This window comes from Choloepus didactylus, chromosome 4 (genome assembly GCF_015220235.1).
Source record: "Choloepus didactylus isolate mChoDid1 chromosome 4, mChoDid1.pri, whole genome shotgun sequence".
In the NCBI taxonomy this organism is placed as follows: domain Eukaryota; kingdom Metazoa; phylum Chordata; class Mammalia; order Pilosa; family Megalonychidae; genus Choloepus; species Choloepus didactylus.
In genome coordinates, this window is record NC_051310.1 from 73,107,900 (window position 1) to 73,124,122 (window position 16,223).

At 40.1% G+C, this 16,223-nt stretch overlaps 2 protein-coding genes and 2 non-coding genes across 4 annotated transcripts in view; 1 reads left to right on the top strand and 3 right to left on the bottom strand.

The window, feature by feature from the left end:
• Window positions 1–236: 236 nt before the first annotated feature.
• Window positions 237–1,387, top strand: LOC119531521 (serine racemase). Its single transcript, XM_037832843.1, has one exon. It carries the CDS (start codon window positions 273–275, stop codon window positions 1,293–1,295), a length of 1,023 nt encoding a protein of 340 aa, XP_037688771.1. The 5' UTR covers window positions 237–272; the 3' UTR covers window positions 1,296–1,387.
• Window positions 1,084–16,223, bottom strand: part of LOC119532692 (pre-rRNA-processing protein TSR1 homolog) — a 32,059-nt gene continuing 16,919 nt past the window's right edge. The window contains exons 2-8 of the mRNA XM_037835055.1: window positions 5,830–5,992; window positions 5,352–5,462; window positions 4,489–4,621; window positions 2,652–2,768; window positions 2,129–2,269; window positions 1,940–2,014; window positions 1,084–1,810 (exon numbers count right to left, since the gene is read on the bottom strand). Of these exons, the coding sequence (XP_037690983.1) occupies window positions 1,632–1,810; window positions 1,940–2,014; window positions 2,129–2,269; window positions 2,652–2,768; window positions 4,489–4,621; window positions 5,352–5,462; window positions 5,830–5,992 (919 nt within the window). The 3' untranslated portion in view covers window positions 1,084–1,631. The remainder of the gene's footprint in view (window positions 1,811–1,939; window positions 2,015–2,128; window positions 2,270–2,651; window positions 2,769–4,488; window positions 4,622–5,351; window positions 5,463–5,829; window positions 5,993–16,223) is intronic.
• On the bottom strand, window positions 4,244–4,338 carry LOC119533727. Its single transcript, XR_005216836.1, has one exon. It is a non-coding gene; the product is annotated as a small nucleolar RNA SNORD91 family (small nucleolar RNA).
• On the bottom strand, window positions 5,112–5,204 carry LOC119533728. Its single transcript, XR_005216837.1, has one exon. It is a non-coding gene; the product is annotated as a small nucleolar RNA SNORD91 family (small nucleolar RNA).

Sequence of the window (16,223 nt, forward strand, 5' to 3'; positions counted from 1 at the left end):
GGGCCAAGATGGGCCAATCAGATTCCTTACCCAGAATTTTTTGAACTGAGGCTGAGAAAGCAAACTTCAGTATGGAAGCTATAAAATGCAAAACACAGATGTCAGCAGCCACGTGTCCTGCCATGTGGAACCAGCTGGTCTGCAATGAAAAAGAATGAAGCCAACATGCAGAAAGCAGCAGAGATTACATTGTTTTGTTCTTGAACAAGTATAGCTTTTGAAATAAGGAAAAATAAAGACACTTCACTTCTAAATGTACAATAGAATGAACCATGTGTGCTCAGTACTGCATCTCCCTTGCTGATGTTGAGAAAGCTCATGTGAACATTCGAGATTTTATCCACCTTACACCAGTCCTAACAAGCTCCATTTTGAATCAAGGAACAGGGCGCAATCTTTTCTTCAAATGTGAACTCTTCCAGAAAACTGGATCTTTTAAGTTTCGTGGTGCCCTTAATGCAATCAGAGGCTTGATTCGTACCACTTCAGAAGGGAAGAAACCCAAAGCTGTTGTTACCCACAGCAGTGGAAATCATGGCCAGGCTCTCACCTATGCTGCCAAATTGGAAGGTATCCCTGCTTATATTGTGGTGCCCCAAACAGCTCCTAAGTGTAAAAAGTTGGCAATACAAGCTTATGGAGCCTCTATAGCGTACAGTGAACAGAGCGATGAGTCCAGAGAAAAGGTTACAAAAAGAATTATAGAAGAAACAGAAGGCATTATGGTACATCCCAACCAGGAGCCTGCAGTGATAGCTGGGCAAGGAACAATTGTCCTGGAAGTGCTGAACCAGGTTCCCTTGGTGGATGCAGTGGTGGTACCCGTAGGGGGAGGAGGAATGGTTGCTGGAATAGCAATTACAGTTAAGGCTCTGAGACCTAGTGTGAAAGTATATGCTGCTGAACCCTTGAATGCAGATGACTGCTACCAGTCCAAAATGAAGGGGGAACTGACCCCCAATCCTTATCCTCCAGAAACCATAGCAGATGGTGTCAAATCCAGCATTGGCTTCAACACCTGGCCTATTATAAGGGACCTTGTGGATGATGTCTTCACTGTCACAGAGGATGAAATTAAGCATGCAACCCAGCTGGTGTGGGAGAGGATGAAACTACTCATTGAACCTACCGCTGGTGTTGGAGTGGCTGCTGTGCTATCTCAACGTTTTCAAACAGTTTCCCCAGAAGTAAAGAACATTTGTATTGTGCTCAGTGGTGGAAATGTAGACCTAACCTCCCTAACTTGGGTGAAACAGGCTGAAACACCAGCTCCACATCCATCTGTTTCTGTTTAATCTATGCTAACAGAGGAGATGGGATTTAGTGTCTCTAGACCCTTGGAAATTTTGTTTTCTTGTCTTTGTCATAAACTGTCAACTTTCAATCATCCCCTCTTAAATAGTTTTCAAAATCCCAATTAAGAGTTGCTATTATTGAGTAAGATTTAATAGTTTTTTGGACTAAGTAGTAATAGAAAAACATACTTATTTAACTGAGACCCCTTGCCAAGGTCAAGAAGAACCATTTGTGAAAGGCCTATAGGCTGAAGTAGAAAACAACTTTGCCATATTACAACCTGTAGGTTCCTGACCCTAGAGGGCTAACTGGCAATATGAATCCCTTTGAATCTATTACTCCATGTCCACTTCAGGAATTGCTGAAGAAATCTCACTTTTCACCCAAGATGCTGGTTCTGGAACATATGGATCGTAAGTCCATTTGGGGAAAACTCGTTTATAGAGGTTCATTAGTACTGTGTCCTGAGATTTTAGCTTCCCATCAAAAGTGCACTTCATGTGGCCATGAGTACCTAGAAAGAAAACAGAGCAAACTGATCAAATTGAAAGTGGGAAATTTTAAAGCAGTGGTCCTCTAACTAATAGTAATTTAATAGCATTGGGGAAATCTTGACGAGGTCCCACACTTCACATTCTCTTACCCAAAGGCTCCTTGATGTGTCCCCTGCGGCCCCACTTTGTTCTCAGTTCCACCGGTTTAAACCACAGCACATCCTCTTAGATTGAAACACATAGAAGACAAAGATGAAACATTTACCCACAAAATGTAAACCAAATCCTCACCCCATAAAGGCAACCAGATCCCATCCTCCTCCTTCATGCCTCCCTACCTCTGTTGAAGAACATGTATCGCACTACTGCCATCTTAGTAAAAATTTTGAAGGGATGACCACTCAGAACAACCCTCTTGATGACCATTCTTTCCGGATCCACTGACAACAGATGGCCTGTAGCAATGAGGCTGTGCATTCCTACAGGGCAAGAGCAAGACAATTATTCAGGAATCCACAGGGCAATGCCTTCATTTATTGCTCCAATCCACTGAAAGACTTATGCATGATTTTCTTGAAGATCCCTTGAAACAGGGATGCCAGTTTTGCTGCCCTGCTTGGTCCATGGCAAAGACCACTAAATGGTAATTCTGCCAAGCCTGTCCCCAGAACCTATCCTAAATATGGCATACTAAGCAGCCTCTACCAATTAGCTAAAGTTTGCAAACAAGATAAAACCCCCTTTGTCATCCCTGTTTCAGACCCACTGTAATACTATTAATTGACTATTAGGCTCCCAAATCTAAGAAAGAGTGTTAAATCTATTTAGCCCTGCCTGTTCACCTCTGTGAGCTCAACTTACCATTGCTATTCTGTTTGAAAAGCAGCACAGATGCAGGAGGAAAAGTGATTGGGGCATACACTGTTAATACCAGGGCCACGTCAGCAGTCAGGAATCGCTGAAATTTATGCTTATCCGCTATAATAGTGAGTTTCCAAAACAAACAAACAAAAACATTTTGAGAAACCACAGACAATCCAGGGGCCAGTCAACCTGTGAAGAACTGTATCAGTGCAACTCCTAAACTTAAGGCAACTTGTGTTTCTTTAACCCATTCTCAATCCTTTTTTCTGTCTCAATACAACTAAAAGATACCCAATGGTTTTTTCAACTACAGACAGAATCTTGTAGCTTGGAATATATTTGGAGGTTCAAAAACTTCTCCAGCTGATTCTAATGCCCATCATTCCTACCTAACTTAATAATCAGTGCTTTATAGAAAATATCCCACCTAAATCAACAGCTCTTAGTCTTGAGCAGGGGTTGGCAAACTTTTTCTATAAAGGGCCAGATGATAAAATATTTTACGCTTTGCAGGCCATGCAGTCTGTTACAACTACTCAACTCTACCGCTGTAGTACAAAAGTACTGAGACAATACGTAAACAAAGGAGCATGACTGTATTCCAAGAAAAAATGATTTTCAAAAGTAAGCAGTGGTTCTCTACAGAATTTAATAGAGTAACAAGGCTAGAAAACATCTACATCTTGAAGAGCCTTTTACAACCATGTTGTATGATGACAAATGTTACTTTCTCCTTAAAATTGGACAGTTGATTCTTATGGTCCAAATGATGGAACTATTATTAATATTTGTTTGCATTAACCATGAGAATTCATGTTAAAGTACAATATTGCATCTATCAGTTGGAGAGTGTAAAATTTTCAGACAGTATCTCAAAAACAAAATTTTATTTTTATTACAAAGAAAATGTAATTTTTCTGTCAACTATACTTTTTTATTGAAAACTTTTAATAACTTTGCTTTTAAAATTTCTTTTAAAAGCCTTTGCAAGTTACATTAGTTTAATAAAATACTTTAGCCACACCCACACACCCACACACCCACACACACACAAAATAAGCAGTGGGACAGATCTGGCTCAATGGCCAATAGTTTGCTGACCCTGGTCTTGAGGACTATCTGGAGCTTCTGTTTTTACCTTCAATGTAACTCACCCCCCTTTTAATACTAAAGCTACAGGAGGGAGGAAATCTTTGAAGGGAAAGAAAAATTAATCCCTCATTTTAGACAGCATAGCTGGAATGAGAATAAAAGTTATCCAGAGTATCCATTAACACTTCCTTCATTGTTTCCTTCTGCCATTGCTCAGAGCTATTGTCCAAAAGCCCCAAAGTTAGTAAGTAACACATATTCCCAATCCTAACATGCAAGAGTACAATCACTTTTGTCCCTGGCTACTATTCTCCAAACTCTAATCCAGGCTCAACATCTCTGTACCTCTGCCTTACCCAACTGTTAGCCATACCTCACCTCCATCCCTTCACCCATATCGCTACTGGCATATCACATGCCAAGGGTTCCAAACTTTGGCACACTCTTTTTATAATGTTGCCAACTCCCATGAAAAACTACTCTGGAACAAATACTTATGGCAGAGAAGCCTCAGCACCACACAGAGGTTGCATCACTGGGATGCTTCAGACAGGTTCAGACATTTTGGATAAAAACATCATAGGCTTCTAAACCAGAGTACTGAAAATACCTCTAACCCAGAGACCTCAAGTTTGAAACTGCATTCTGTACCACCACCAACAACCTAAAAAAAAGAGGGGGAGATGTCTTAGAGTCATAGTCCCCAAAAAGACAAGGACCCACATGTTTCCCCACTGATAACCTGCAGTGTGCTGAGAGAATAAAGGTGAGGCTCGGAAGCGCCTGAATCCACAGTGGAAGATCAGCTCCTCTTTGGCTTTCACAGGTTCAGTGTTGCCAGGGTGTCGGCTCACTACCATATTCAATACTGACATCTGGAGACCAAGTAAGAAAAACGGAACTTTAGTCTAGCAATACAACAGCCTAACCTCAAAGAAGTCAAATCAAACTAGCAGTTCAGATTCACTCTAGGAACTAATAATGCTAGTTAACGGTGGAGTGCAGAAGGTGTGACACAGATTCATCCTTCACCTCCAACTAACTACTCACATTACCTCAAAGAAACACAGGCTGATTTTCGGAGCTTTCCTGCACCCATTCTATGCTAGCTTACTTTCCCACAGGAACACACAGAGTTCAATCTCTGCTAGAGTCAGTGGCCTTCAAGTCACTCACACCTAAAAATAACACCCATTCAAGCCCCTTCCTCCCCAAATCTTTATGCACACTGACCAAAGATCAGAGCTCTCACACACCAACAGGACTACTAGCCACCAAGAAAAAGACAGCTGCACCTTGGCCTAACCCCCCTCTATTTTTAAGGCTGCTAATCCTTTTCAAAATCTGATCTGAAAAACATACTTATCTCAGAGAAGTCTCAGAACCACATAGATTGCATCACTGAGATGCCTCAGACAGGTTCAGACATTTTGGGTAAAAGCATCATTGACTTCTCTATATTATTCATTCTCTCTGATTACTAATCCTAAAGGCAGAATTTCATATCCCAATGAGCAAAATATCAGTCCCATAAACAGAACTTTAGACTAAGTCAGACAGAACTGGTTGAGAAGTTTCATAACTCCCTGTAAGACACTAATTTACCTTCTGTTCATGAGGTAATAAGGAAAATGCAATCAAGGGTGCTCCTCGCCTGAAGTACTCAACCACTGAGACAGGGACTTCAGAGACATGAATTGTCACATACCAGCCAATCTGCCAGAAGAAAGCAGAAAACAATCACAGGGTTACCCTAAGGGCCCAATTATTATGACACAGACTATTTCTCCAAATCTGTTAAAAGTCTCAAGACTACCCAAAAGCCAACCCTTGCCCTTCAAGATTGTCTTTCACATATGCTTCAACTACTCAGATTCAACTTTTTCAGCTAACATCTCTGGTACCTCTTTGTTCCCAAATCACACTTGTTGACAACTCAGTGGCTCCCCTGATTCAGTTATGGGCAGCACAAAACTAAATAAAGGTACTCACTCATTCTTGTGCCAGGAGAAGGAGTAAATAAGGGGCATCCTAGCAAAGGAAGGCAAACTGGGAAGGGACATGGACAAGGGAAGACAGATACCTCAGCTCCTTCAACCTCTTTTTCCTCAATCTCTTTAAAGATGCGTTTCCTAGTATTAGTCAAGTTCTGAAACTGAAAGATCCTAGCATAATCTTGAGGAAGGTTTTCCTTGGGATCCCATGGAGATGTCCGGAAGCTCTTCAGGCCTCTGTATTTCTGAAATCTAGAATATAGGATATTTTAAAGAAATTAACATGTTAGATTGATATGGTGCTACTTATCCTTTCACTCAAGTCACTTCTAAAATGGCTAAGGTCTCTAGCTTAAAAGAACTCTCACCTGCATCTCTCAAAATAACCTGACAGACAAAAGCAAGACCATACTCCAAAAAGCTTATAATAAACATTTCAGAACCAAACCCAAGCTTCTCAGTGAGAAAGATATTTACAGTGGCTCCCCTAGAGTCTACCAGGAAATGACTCTTTAACTTAACAAGGGCCTTAAAAGTCCTATCTTTCTAATATTTGACGTAAACTCTATGACTTTTAGGCAGACTCATCTCTGAGCAGACATGATCATCTACATCTCCATGCTTTTACTCTTACTGTTTGACCCAAACCCCATCCCCACCCCCAAACCATAGTTAGCTCCTACAGGAAGCATTTTCTAGTTAACCTTAATATTTCTCCTTTGTTAAAATCCTGTAACATTACTAGTTTGTACAACATAATCTATAACTTGATTATATAATACTGTTTCACCTTATCTAGAATGTGAACCCTTCGGGGCAGGGAGGATGTTTTTCCCTTCTTGCATTACCCTAACATTGTTCTAAGCCTCATATGCTTTAAATAAAAACTTACTGATTGAACTTAAAAAAAAAAAAAAAAAAAAAAAAAAAAAAAAAAAAAAGTTAAAGGGCACAAATTAAAAAGCCTTTTGAAAGTTGATATAAAGCCTTTTCCTTCTATTAACAATCTCTTAGAGCATTTTCTTTAGATACTTTGGAGTCATAATTATATCATTATATATATTATATAATTATATTGTTCTGGAATTTCCAGAGCCAAGTCTTCAAAAATGGCTTCTAGAGCATGCACATGCAATTTGTCTATTAATAAGAATAAAAAAAATCCAGCAGCCTTTCTCATGTTCCCATTCAGAGGGAGGGAGGAGGGTACATCTGGGGGAATTGTTGGAAGAGGGAAGGGAAATGAACCCCAATTGCATCACCAGAGCAAGTGCTGATGGAACAGGAAGAAAATTCATGCATCGCCTGTCTTTCAGGGGTTGTTTGTCCTCAATCAGAGTGCTTGGTACTAGGCACCCAGGGTCTTTCCTTTCTGTGTTGTTCTTAACTCAGGAACAAGGAGAAATTTCTGGGCAGGTTTGAATACTCTAGGTAAGTTTGATTACCTGTTAATCTATATGCTGGCTTGAGCACTTGTTCTCTTTTTCCACTCTAGCCATCATGGTTCATTTAAAAGCATCCTTCTGAACACTTGCCATATCCAGGAAAGAGCCATGAATGATGGGTGTATAAAAGTGGTCCAGGTAAGACACTAATCTTTTCAGTGTTAGTTGTGAGCTTCAGGGCAGATCACTTCACTTCCTCACCTATGAAATGGGGCCAGTGATACCTTCCACACATGGATTTTGTCAAAAGAGATGCAAATTAATAATGCATGTGACTGTGTTTGCAAGTAATCGTAAACATTAGGCAAAATGGAATGCATGTCTACTAGGCCTTCAATTTCCTTTCCATCATGTGTTACAATCACCTATGTAAATTTTATTACAATCTCATTGCAAAGGAAATGATCTCTAACAAGTGAATTCAAAGATTAATTTTTGGGAAAAAAATTTTACAGGAAAAATGGCTAAATGATTATAGCCATAGATACACTTTGCAGTGTGGCTGCTGAAGGACACGTGTAGCTGTTTGGAGTTCTGTGGAACCCATCAGGGTTGTTGACCCTCCTGAGGGCTGGTGGTCAGCAGAGTGGGTATAGAGATGGTGGTTCAGAAGAGGCCTTAATCCACTAAAGTCCTTTATAAAAATGTCAAAGCATTTATTTGGGATGCTATTTTTTTTCCTAGGAGATTTATGCCTTCCATCACTCAAGTTCTATCCCAGAGCAGGTCTAGAACAATTTTCTTTCATGAATGTTTGCAAAGTATGTAAGGCTCTGTTAGTAATCAGCTTTAAAAAAGGCTCTATCAGCCCTGTGACTTGTGTTTTCTCTCTGAGGCTGAGGAATTCGTATCACCTGAGTGTTGTTCTTCATTTAAAGGTTAGAGCCACTTGATGGACAGGACAGGCTGCAATCTAGGAAAGAGATTCCAGGAACCCATGTTGCTAACAGTAAAACAGGATAAAACCTACCACTGCCCTAGAAGCATAGGTTGGCAGGCGGGCCTCGGCATGCTCACCCCGTATCCCCCTGCCCATGATGAAGCTTTCTGTTTTTCAGTATTTCTGTCCACAAGTCCATAGGGGACTAGTCATCTCCAGCTAATGTCCAAGGTAAGTGAATTCTCTTTATTACTGGTTGTGTGTTTTCATTCTGATGTCTTTTTTCTCTTCTTTTGGGGGCTTTGAAAGATAAATTTCTGTGGGAGAAAATAAATCAAATCAAACATTTACTAATTGGAAATACTGGCTCCTGGCATCCTTGTCCTAGTTCTATGGGATCTGGTCCTTAATGTGATCACTATTTAGGGGTAAACTTGCAGATCCTGACTCTACTCACAGAGAACATTGATCTTGGCCTGCAAGTAACAAGCAAAATCATAAGAAATATACAGGAGATAAAAAGGTGCATTAAGATACCCTGATCCCAAGGCTAGCTGGAGAACACCAAGGAAGGCAACACCTGTGGCAAAGCTCCAGTGAGAGGTGTCTTAGGGAAAGCCATGGCACTGTGGCCAGGTCCAGCTCAGACAGGCCAGTCCCTGGGGAGCTTCCAATCTCCAAATCACAGGTGCAGCCCAGTCCCAGGACAAAGGTACCAATTACACATCCTTATCCTCAGTGAGTTCCTGCTCCTGGCCTCTGAGAGAGAGAAGACCTAGGGACAATCATCTGGTCACATGGGAAAACTTGAACTTGAATAGTCACCATGAAATGTCTTTGATGGCTGTAAATTTAATCTCTTTGACTCTAACTTGTTTGGGTTTTGTGTGTGTGTGTGTGTGTGTGTGTGTGTGTGTGTATCTGTCATTACAATGATTATGTGGATCTCAAACTATGTTTTTCAAGCACAGAATTTTGATTTCAAAGGAAAATTTACCCTATATATGCACACATCCATATACATATACATTTACATATATATATTTATACTTACACACATACACATGCACATACACATACATGCACACACACATAGAAAAGCACAGCTGCTTTGGCTCAAGCCAGCCCTCCCCCAGTCCCAGAGCCTGACCTGCATGGTGACAACTCACAGAACTCTTGGGCTCCAGCCAACACCACATTAAAACCACCAAGCTTTCTGATTCTGGCAGCCTGCTTGAAGGCCTTTCCCCACTAATCATCTTGCCAGAGCATCTAAATTGTAGTTCCTCACATGAGTCAGGGCTGCCTGAGACCAAAATCTCTTAAAGGAAAGGGGAATAATTCTCTGTTTTGATGGATTAAATTTGACAAAAAGCCAAACTTCTTGAACAACAGGGGCATTTCAGTGAATCTGGAGCTTTGGCACCCTAAGCCCTTAGGACCATCAGACCTCCAAAAATATCTTATCTCCCATGTGGACTGTCTCTGTTTGAAACACTTTATATCAGAAACAATCTAGAGTTTTCTATGCCATGTGACTTTGGGCAAATTGCTTAACTTCCATAAGCCTCAGTTTCCTCATAAGTAAAATGATAACAATAGTAATACCTACTGCCTGAGGTTTTGGTGAGAGTTAAATGAGTAGCCCATGAAGAGTACTTAGCACAGTGTCTGGAGCATAGTAAATACTCACCATATGTCATCATTATTGCAATTACTGGTAGGAGCTCTTGCAAGTAAAATGTGTACTAGCAGCACCCATAACAGTGTCTGTGGACAGCAATGATAAAGACATTTTGAGGAAGATAAATATGACTTAGTGACTGATTAGCTTTAATTGGCAAAGAAAATAGAAGGAAGAATTTTAAGACAGTTGGGAAAAGTCTTAAGGGATATGAAGATACGAGGTGACTAAACAAAATCTCATAAAATGATTGGAGAGGAATTAGGCACAAACTATGCAATATTAATGGGTTTAAGCTGTGTATAAGCTTCATGGAGGGTATTGTGCATGAGTGGAACATTTAGAAATTGGTAAACTACTAGATAAGTAGATATAAGTAGAAATAGTGGTGGAGGTCGGCGGAGCAAGATGGAGGCATAGGGAGGTGTGGAATTTAGTTAGTTCTCTAAAGTAACTAAGAAATAACCAGGAACAACTAGTAAATAGTCTGGAAAAACTGTTTGGGGGACATCTGTGACCAGACACACATCATACACCAGTCTGGAATGGGTGGAGTGGCTGAGATGTGGTATAGAACTGTAAGTAAAGCCCCCAAACTGAGGTGCTAGTACCCCTCTCCCACTGGCACAGCAGACTGAGTTGGAAGAATTTCCTGCAGGAAAAAGAAGCAGTCTTCTAGGAGCAAGGCACACTAACTCAACCAAGCTCCAATTACAGCTCAATTTAACAAATGTGGACTACTGAATACAAGCTATGAGCACAGATAAACCCAGAGCAACCACAAAAGGAACCCTGAGGTCTCCCCTGACAAAGAGGAGGTGGGGCTGATGGAAAAAAATAAAAATGTGAATTAACATTGATGAGTGAACTTTGAGAGTTGTTATGGTTGGGTTCATGTGTCAACTTGGCCAGGTGATGGTACCCAGCTGTCTGGTCAGGCAAGAACTGGCCTAACCATTGCTGTGAGGACATTTGTGGCTGGTTAATAAACCAGAAGGCTGATTTATTAAATCATCAGTCAATTGGCTGCAGCTGTGACTGATGGCTCAATGAAGGGCATGTCTTCCACAATGAGAGAAGGCAATCAGCTGGATTTAATCCAATCAATCAGTTGAAGACTTTTAAGCAAGACAGATAGAGGACCTTCACTTCCTCTTCAGCTGCCCAGTGAAGCACTTCCTGAGGAGTTCGTTGAAGTTGCCAGTTTGTTTCCTGAGGAGTTCATCGAACATCTTCATTGGAGTTGCCAGTTTGCTGACTGCCCTATGTAATTTGGACTTGTGCATACCCACCGTTGCGTGAGTCACTTTTATAAATCTTATATTCGTAGACATCTCTCATTGATTCTGTTTCCCTAGAGAACCCTAATACAAGAGTTAAAGGTCAGAACACTTTATCAGGAGAAAGAAAGAGGTTAAAGATCAGGCATTTGATGCTGAAGGAGTACAAAAATTTCAACAGGATTGATTGTATAAATTCAGAAATGGATAGCACAATACTTGTGATAGTGGCACAATATTGTAAATTCTCTGAACAAAGATGAGTGTGAGTATGGGCAAAAGAGGAAGGCTAGGAGTGTGTATGACATCAGAAGAAAAGACAGAAGATAAAAACTGGGATTGCATAACTTAGCAAAACCTAGAGTGGTCAATGATGGTGACTAAATGTACAAACAAGAATGTTTTTACATGAAGGAGAACAAATGAATGTCAACATTGCAAGGTGTTGAAATGAATGGTATAGGGGAAAAATACAATCAATACAAACTAGAGTCTATAGTTAACAGTAACATTGTAAGATGCTTCCATTAATTGTAACAAAGGCAATATAAAAGCAATATAGTCAATGTAAAAGAGGCAGATACAAAGAGCGGTATGGATTCTTGGTGGTGGTGTTGCTATCTGACCTTTTCATTGTATTTTATTTTATTTTTTTCTATCTTTTATTTTTTATTCTTCAGTTTTTTTCTCCTCTTCCTCTTTCTTTGCAAAAGAAATGGAAATATCCTCATATAGATTGTGGTGGTGAATGTCTAACTACATAATTATTGATTGTTTCTTAGGATGGATTGTATGATATGTGAATAAAGCTGTCTAAAAAATAAATAGAGGGACATAAACACTGGAGAGAATGTGGAGGGGGGGATGTACCTATTCCCTGTTGGTAGGGAAGTAGAATGGTGCAGCCCATCTGGAGGGCAGAGTGGTGGTTCCACAGGAAGCTAAGTATGGGGATGCCATATGGTCCTGCAACCTCATTATGGGGTATATACTTGGAAGATCTGAGACAAGGGGCATGAATAGACATTTGCACACTGGTATTTATGGCCAAAATACTCACAGTTTGCAATTTAGAATGGATGGAGGTGGCCTAAGGGTACATCGATTGATAAACTGAATTGTGAACTGTGAGGCATACACACAATGGAATACTGAGCAGCAGCAAGAAGGAATGAAGTCATGAGATGTGCAACTAGGTGAACAGACCTTGAAGACAGTATGTTGTGTGAAATAGGCCAGAATCGAAAAGACAAACATTATAACACCTCACTAATATGGACTAACTATAATGTGCAATCTCCGAGAATTGACTCTGAAAGCATAGATTATCAGGGGAAAGCTTATTGTAAAGGTTCCTAGATTGTAAGCTCTTACAGCAGTCACACCTATTCATGAGTTGTAATGGTTATTTCTAAATTCTGAGATGCTGAGCTGGTTGGTCTCTGTAACTTCAGGTATCTGTTGACACCTGAGACTCAGAGCCATAGTTCAGCAGCTATGAATGTCAGCATTACCCCATAAAGTAAATGTTAAAGAAGCTGAAAAAGAATTCAGACTTCAATTAGAAATATGAACAAAATGGTCTTGGTTAGGACTAAGGTAACTCAGACAACAGGGTAAAGGACGATATTGACTGTGTTTTAAACTTCAACTTCTATGTGAGGCCAAAGGAAGAGATGTTTATTAGGTACAAAATCTATATTTTCTATAATACCCTATATAATTTAACTTGTATGTTTAGTTTATTCAAAAACAATAAATACAAGGAACTTGAATGGGGGTGAGATCTTGTTGGTTTGTACAGGTTAGTGTGAAGCCCCAATACATCCAAGAATAATTTGGACAGAGAATAGAAAGTATCTGCAGAGCCCCCGGAGGGACTTGGGTAAAATGTGGAAATATTAAACTTCCCCACCTGGAGAATTCCTGATATTCTCACATGCATTGAGGACTACCAATTTAATAGGCCAAGCCCTTGATCTTGGGGCTTGCCCTTATGAAGCTTGTCACTGCAAAGGAGAGACTAAACCTACTTATAATTGTGCCTAAGTGTCATCTCCAGAGGACCTCTTTTGTTGCTCAGACCTCTCTTTCTAAGCCAACTCTGCAGGTAAACTCACTGTCCTCCCCCCTACATGAGACACGACTCCCAGGGTGTAAATCCCCCTTGCAATGTGGAGCATGACTCCCAGGGATGAACCTGGACCTGGCATCATAGGATTGAGAAAGCCTTATGGACCAAAAGGAGGAAGAGAACTGAAAGAAAATAAAGTGTCAGTGGCTCAGAGATTTTAAATGGAGTCCAGAGGTCATTCTGGAGGTTATTCTTATGCATTACATAGATATTCCTTTTTAGTTTTTAGTGTATTGGAATAGCTAGAAGGAAATACCTGAAACTACTGAACTTCAATCCAATATCCTTGATTCTTGAAGACAGTCATGTAACTAACTTATATGGTGTGACCATGTGAAAACCTTGTGGCTCACACTCCCTTTATCCAGTGTATGGAGAGATAAGTAGAAAAGGGGGGGAGTAAATGAATAGGAGTGGGGAGAAGGGGTATGGGATGTTTTGGGTGTTCTACTTTTATTTTTATTTTTTGGAGTAATTAAAATGTTCAAAAATTGATTATGGTGATGCATGCACAACTATATAAAAGAGGAAGAGCTTGAACTTGAGATCAGTAAGAGATAAGAAAGGCTCGTTCCAGACATAACCCTCCCTTTCTCCTTTGTGTAGTTGTAACCCGAGTTTAGTAATCAGAATCAATCACCCCAGCCTAGAAAGTAACCTTCTCCTTTGTTGTGAAATAAGAAGCCACAAATGTAGGATAGAGTTTCAACTTCAAATTCAAGGGAATCATTGTGTTTCCTGTCAGAAGCTTTCCTCTCTTTAGAAGTAAGACCTCCCCACCAGCAAAGAACAAAGAAGCTCAAATTCTGCAGGAGAGTTCTTAGGCATCATGAGAAGAGTCATTTCTAATTGTGCTTCTTTGATTGCCAGACTAATGTATTCAGATTATTGGTTGCTGGTCCAAAGCATATACCATTTTCAGTTTGCTATCTTCTTCTTGGTGCCAAAATTGGGTCTTCTCAGCCCATTCTGGAATTGTGTCAGGCCTACTGCTTCTGGGTGACAGGATATGCACTAAGTTGTGTAAATTTCAGGGGCATGAGCCTATTGCCACATTCCTTTGGTTGTGAAGTGAGTGCCTTGATCAGAAGCAGTGCTGGAGATGACACAATGGTGAATGTAGCATTCCAGATCCATGAATGGAAAGCAAAGCAGAAACATCACCAATGTGGAAAGAAAATTCATGTCAGGAATGGGTATTTCCTCCAGTAAGGAAAAATTCCTTTCCTTTCCATGATGCAGAGGTTCAGTGCTATAATCTGTCTGCTACCGTGTGGCTGAACGTTTCACCCAGGAATTGTGTATTGTTAAGACCTCTGTCACTGCTATCTTAGCCACTTCATACATTTTTCCATTTAGCAAGCATCAAGGAGCCTTCAATGTCACCAACAGAATGTATCATCCTGTTCACCTGATTACTGCAAGTCTCCTCTGTAGTGGGTGACTCTCAGTGAACACTCACATAGGATGCAAATAATCCCCTAGTCTGTGTCCATTCTGAGTCAATTTCCATACCTCTTCTCTAATCCATTTGTTGCTAATCATCCAATCCTCTTCTTTCCAAGTCTCTGATCTCCTAGTCAAAGCACTGCCCATGAAGTTATGTAGACATGAACTTCTGGCCATCTGTTATCCAGACAGACTAAAAAACTCAGTGTACTGCTCAATGTTTTTTCAACTTAGAGGATACCCCTTCTCCATCATCCTTCAGGCCACCTCTGAGTGAGGCTTCAGTGCTGTGGAAGTTCAGTTATGGTTGGTGCCAGCAAATAGGAAGAGCCACCTCTAAACAGCCTGAGTTATCCTTTCTCAGGTAGCCTTTCATGAGAAACTTGCAATGAGGTCATAAACGTAAATTGTAGCAGAAAAGCCAGTGACGTGGAGAAGATGCTAAAGGAGTCTGCTCATGAAACCTATCTGTGCCTTATGGACTTGCTCAAGCCTGTTCTCTTCCATATCACCAATCAAAATTTCAACAGCCTACCTTACAGAAATGGAAAAACTAAGTGTCAAATTTATTTGGAAAAGTAAGGGGCCTCAAATAGCCAAAAACATCTTGAAAAAGAAGAATGAAGGGAGAGGACTCAAACTTACTGACTTTAAAGCATATTATAAGGCACAATGGTCGGAACAGCATGGTACTGGCATAAAGATAGACATTGATCAATGGAATCAAATTGAGAGTTCAGAAACAGACCATCAGATCTATGGTCAACTGATTTTTAACAAGGCCACTAAATCCACTAAACTGAGACAGAACAGTATGTTCAATAAATGGTGTCGGGAGAACTGAATATCTAGATCTAAAAAAATGTAAGAGGACCCCTATCTCACACCTTATATAAAAATTAATTCAAAATGGATCAAAGATCTGACTATAAGAGCCAGTACCAAAAAAATCCTAGAAGAAAATAAAGGGAAACATCTTCAAGATCTAGTGATAGGAGGTAACTTCTCAGACCTTATACCCAAAGCACAAGCAATGAAAGAAAAAAATAGATAACTGGGGCCTCCTCAAAATAGAAGACTTCTTTGCTTCAAAGGATTTTGTCAAAAGGGTGAAAAGGCAACTGACTCAATGGGAGAAAAATATTTGGAAACCACGTATCTGCTAAGGGTTTGATACCCAGAATATTTAAAGAAATCCTACGACTAAGCAATAAAATGATGAATAGCCCAAATTAAAAATAGGCAAAAGACATGAATAGACATTTGCTAAAAAGCACATGAAAAGATGCTAAACATCCCTAGCTATTACAGAAATGCAAATAAAAACCACAATGAGATATCATCTCACACCTACTAGAATTAATGCTATTAAAAAATTGAAAACTACAAGAATTGAAAAGGATGTGGAGAAATTACTCATCGATTTCTGGTAAGAATGTAAAATGCTGTACCTGCTATGGAAGACAGTTTGGCAGTTCCTCAGGAAACCAAGTATAGAATTGTTGTATGACCCGGCAATCCTGCTGCTAGATATATACTCAGAAGAACTGAAAGCAGGGATGCAAACAGATATTTGCATACTCACATTCATAGCAGCATTGTTCACAATTG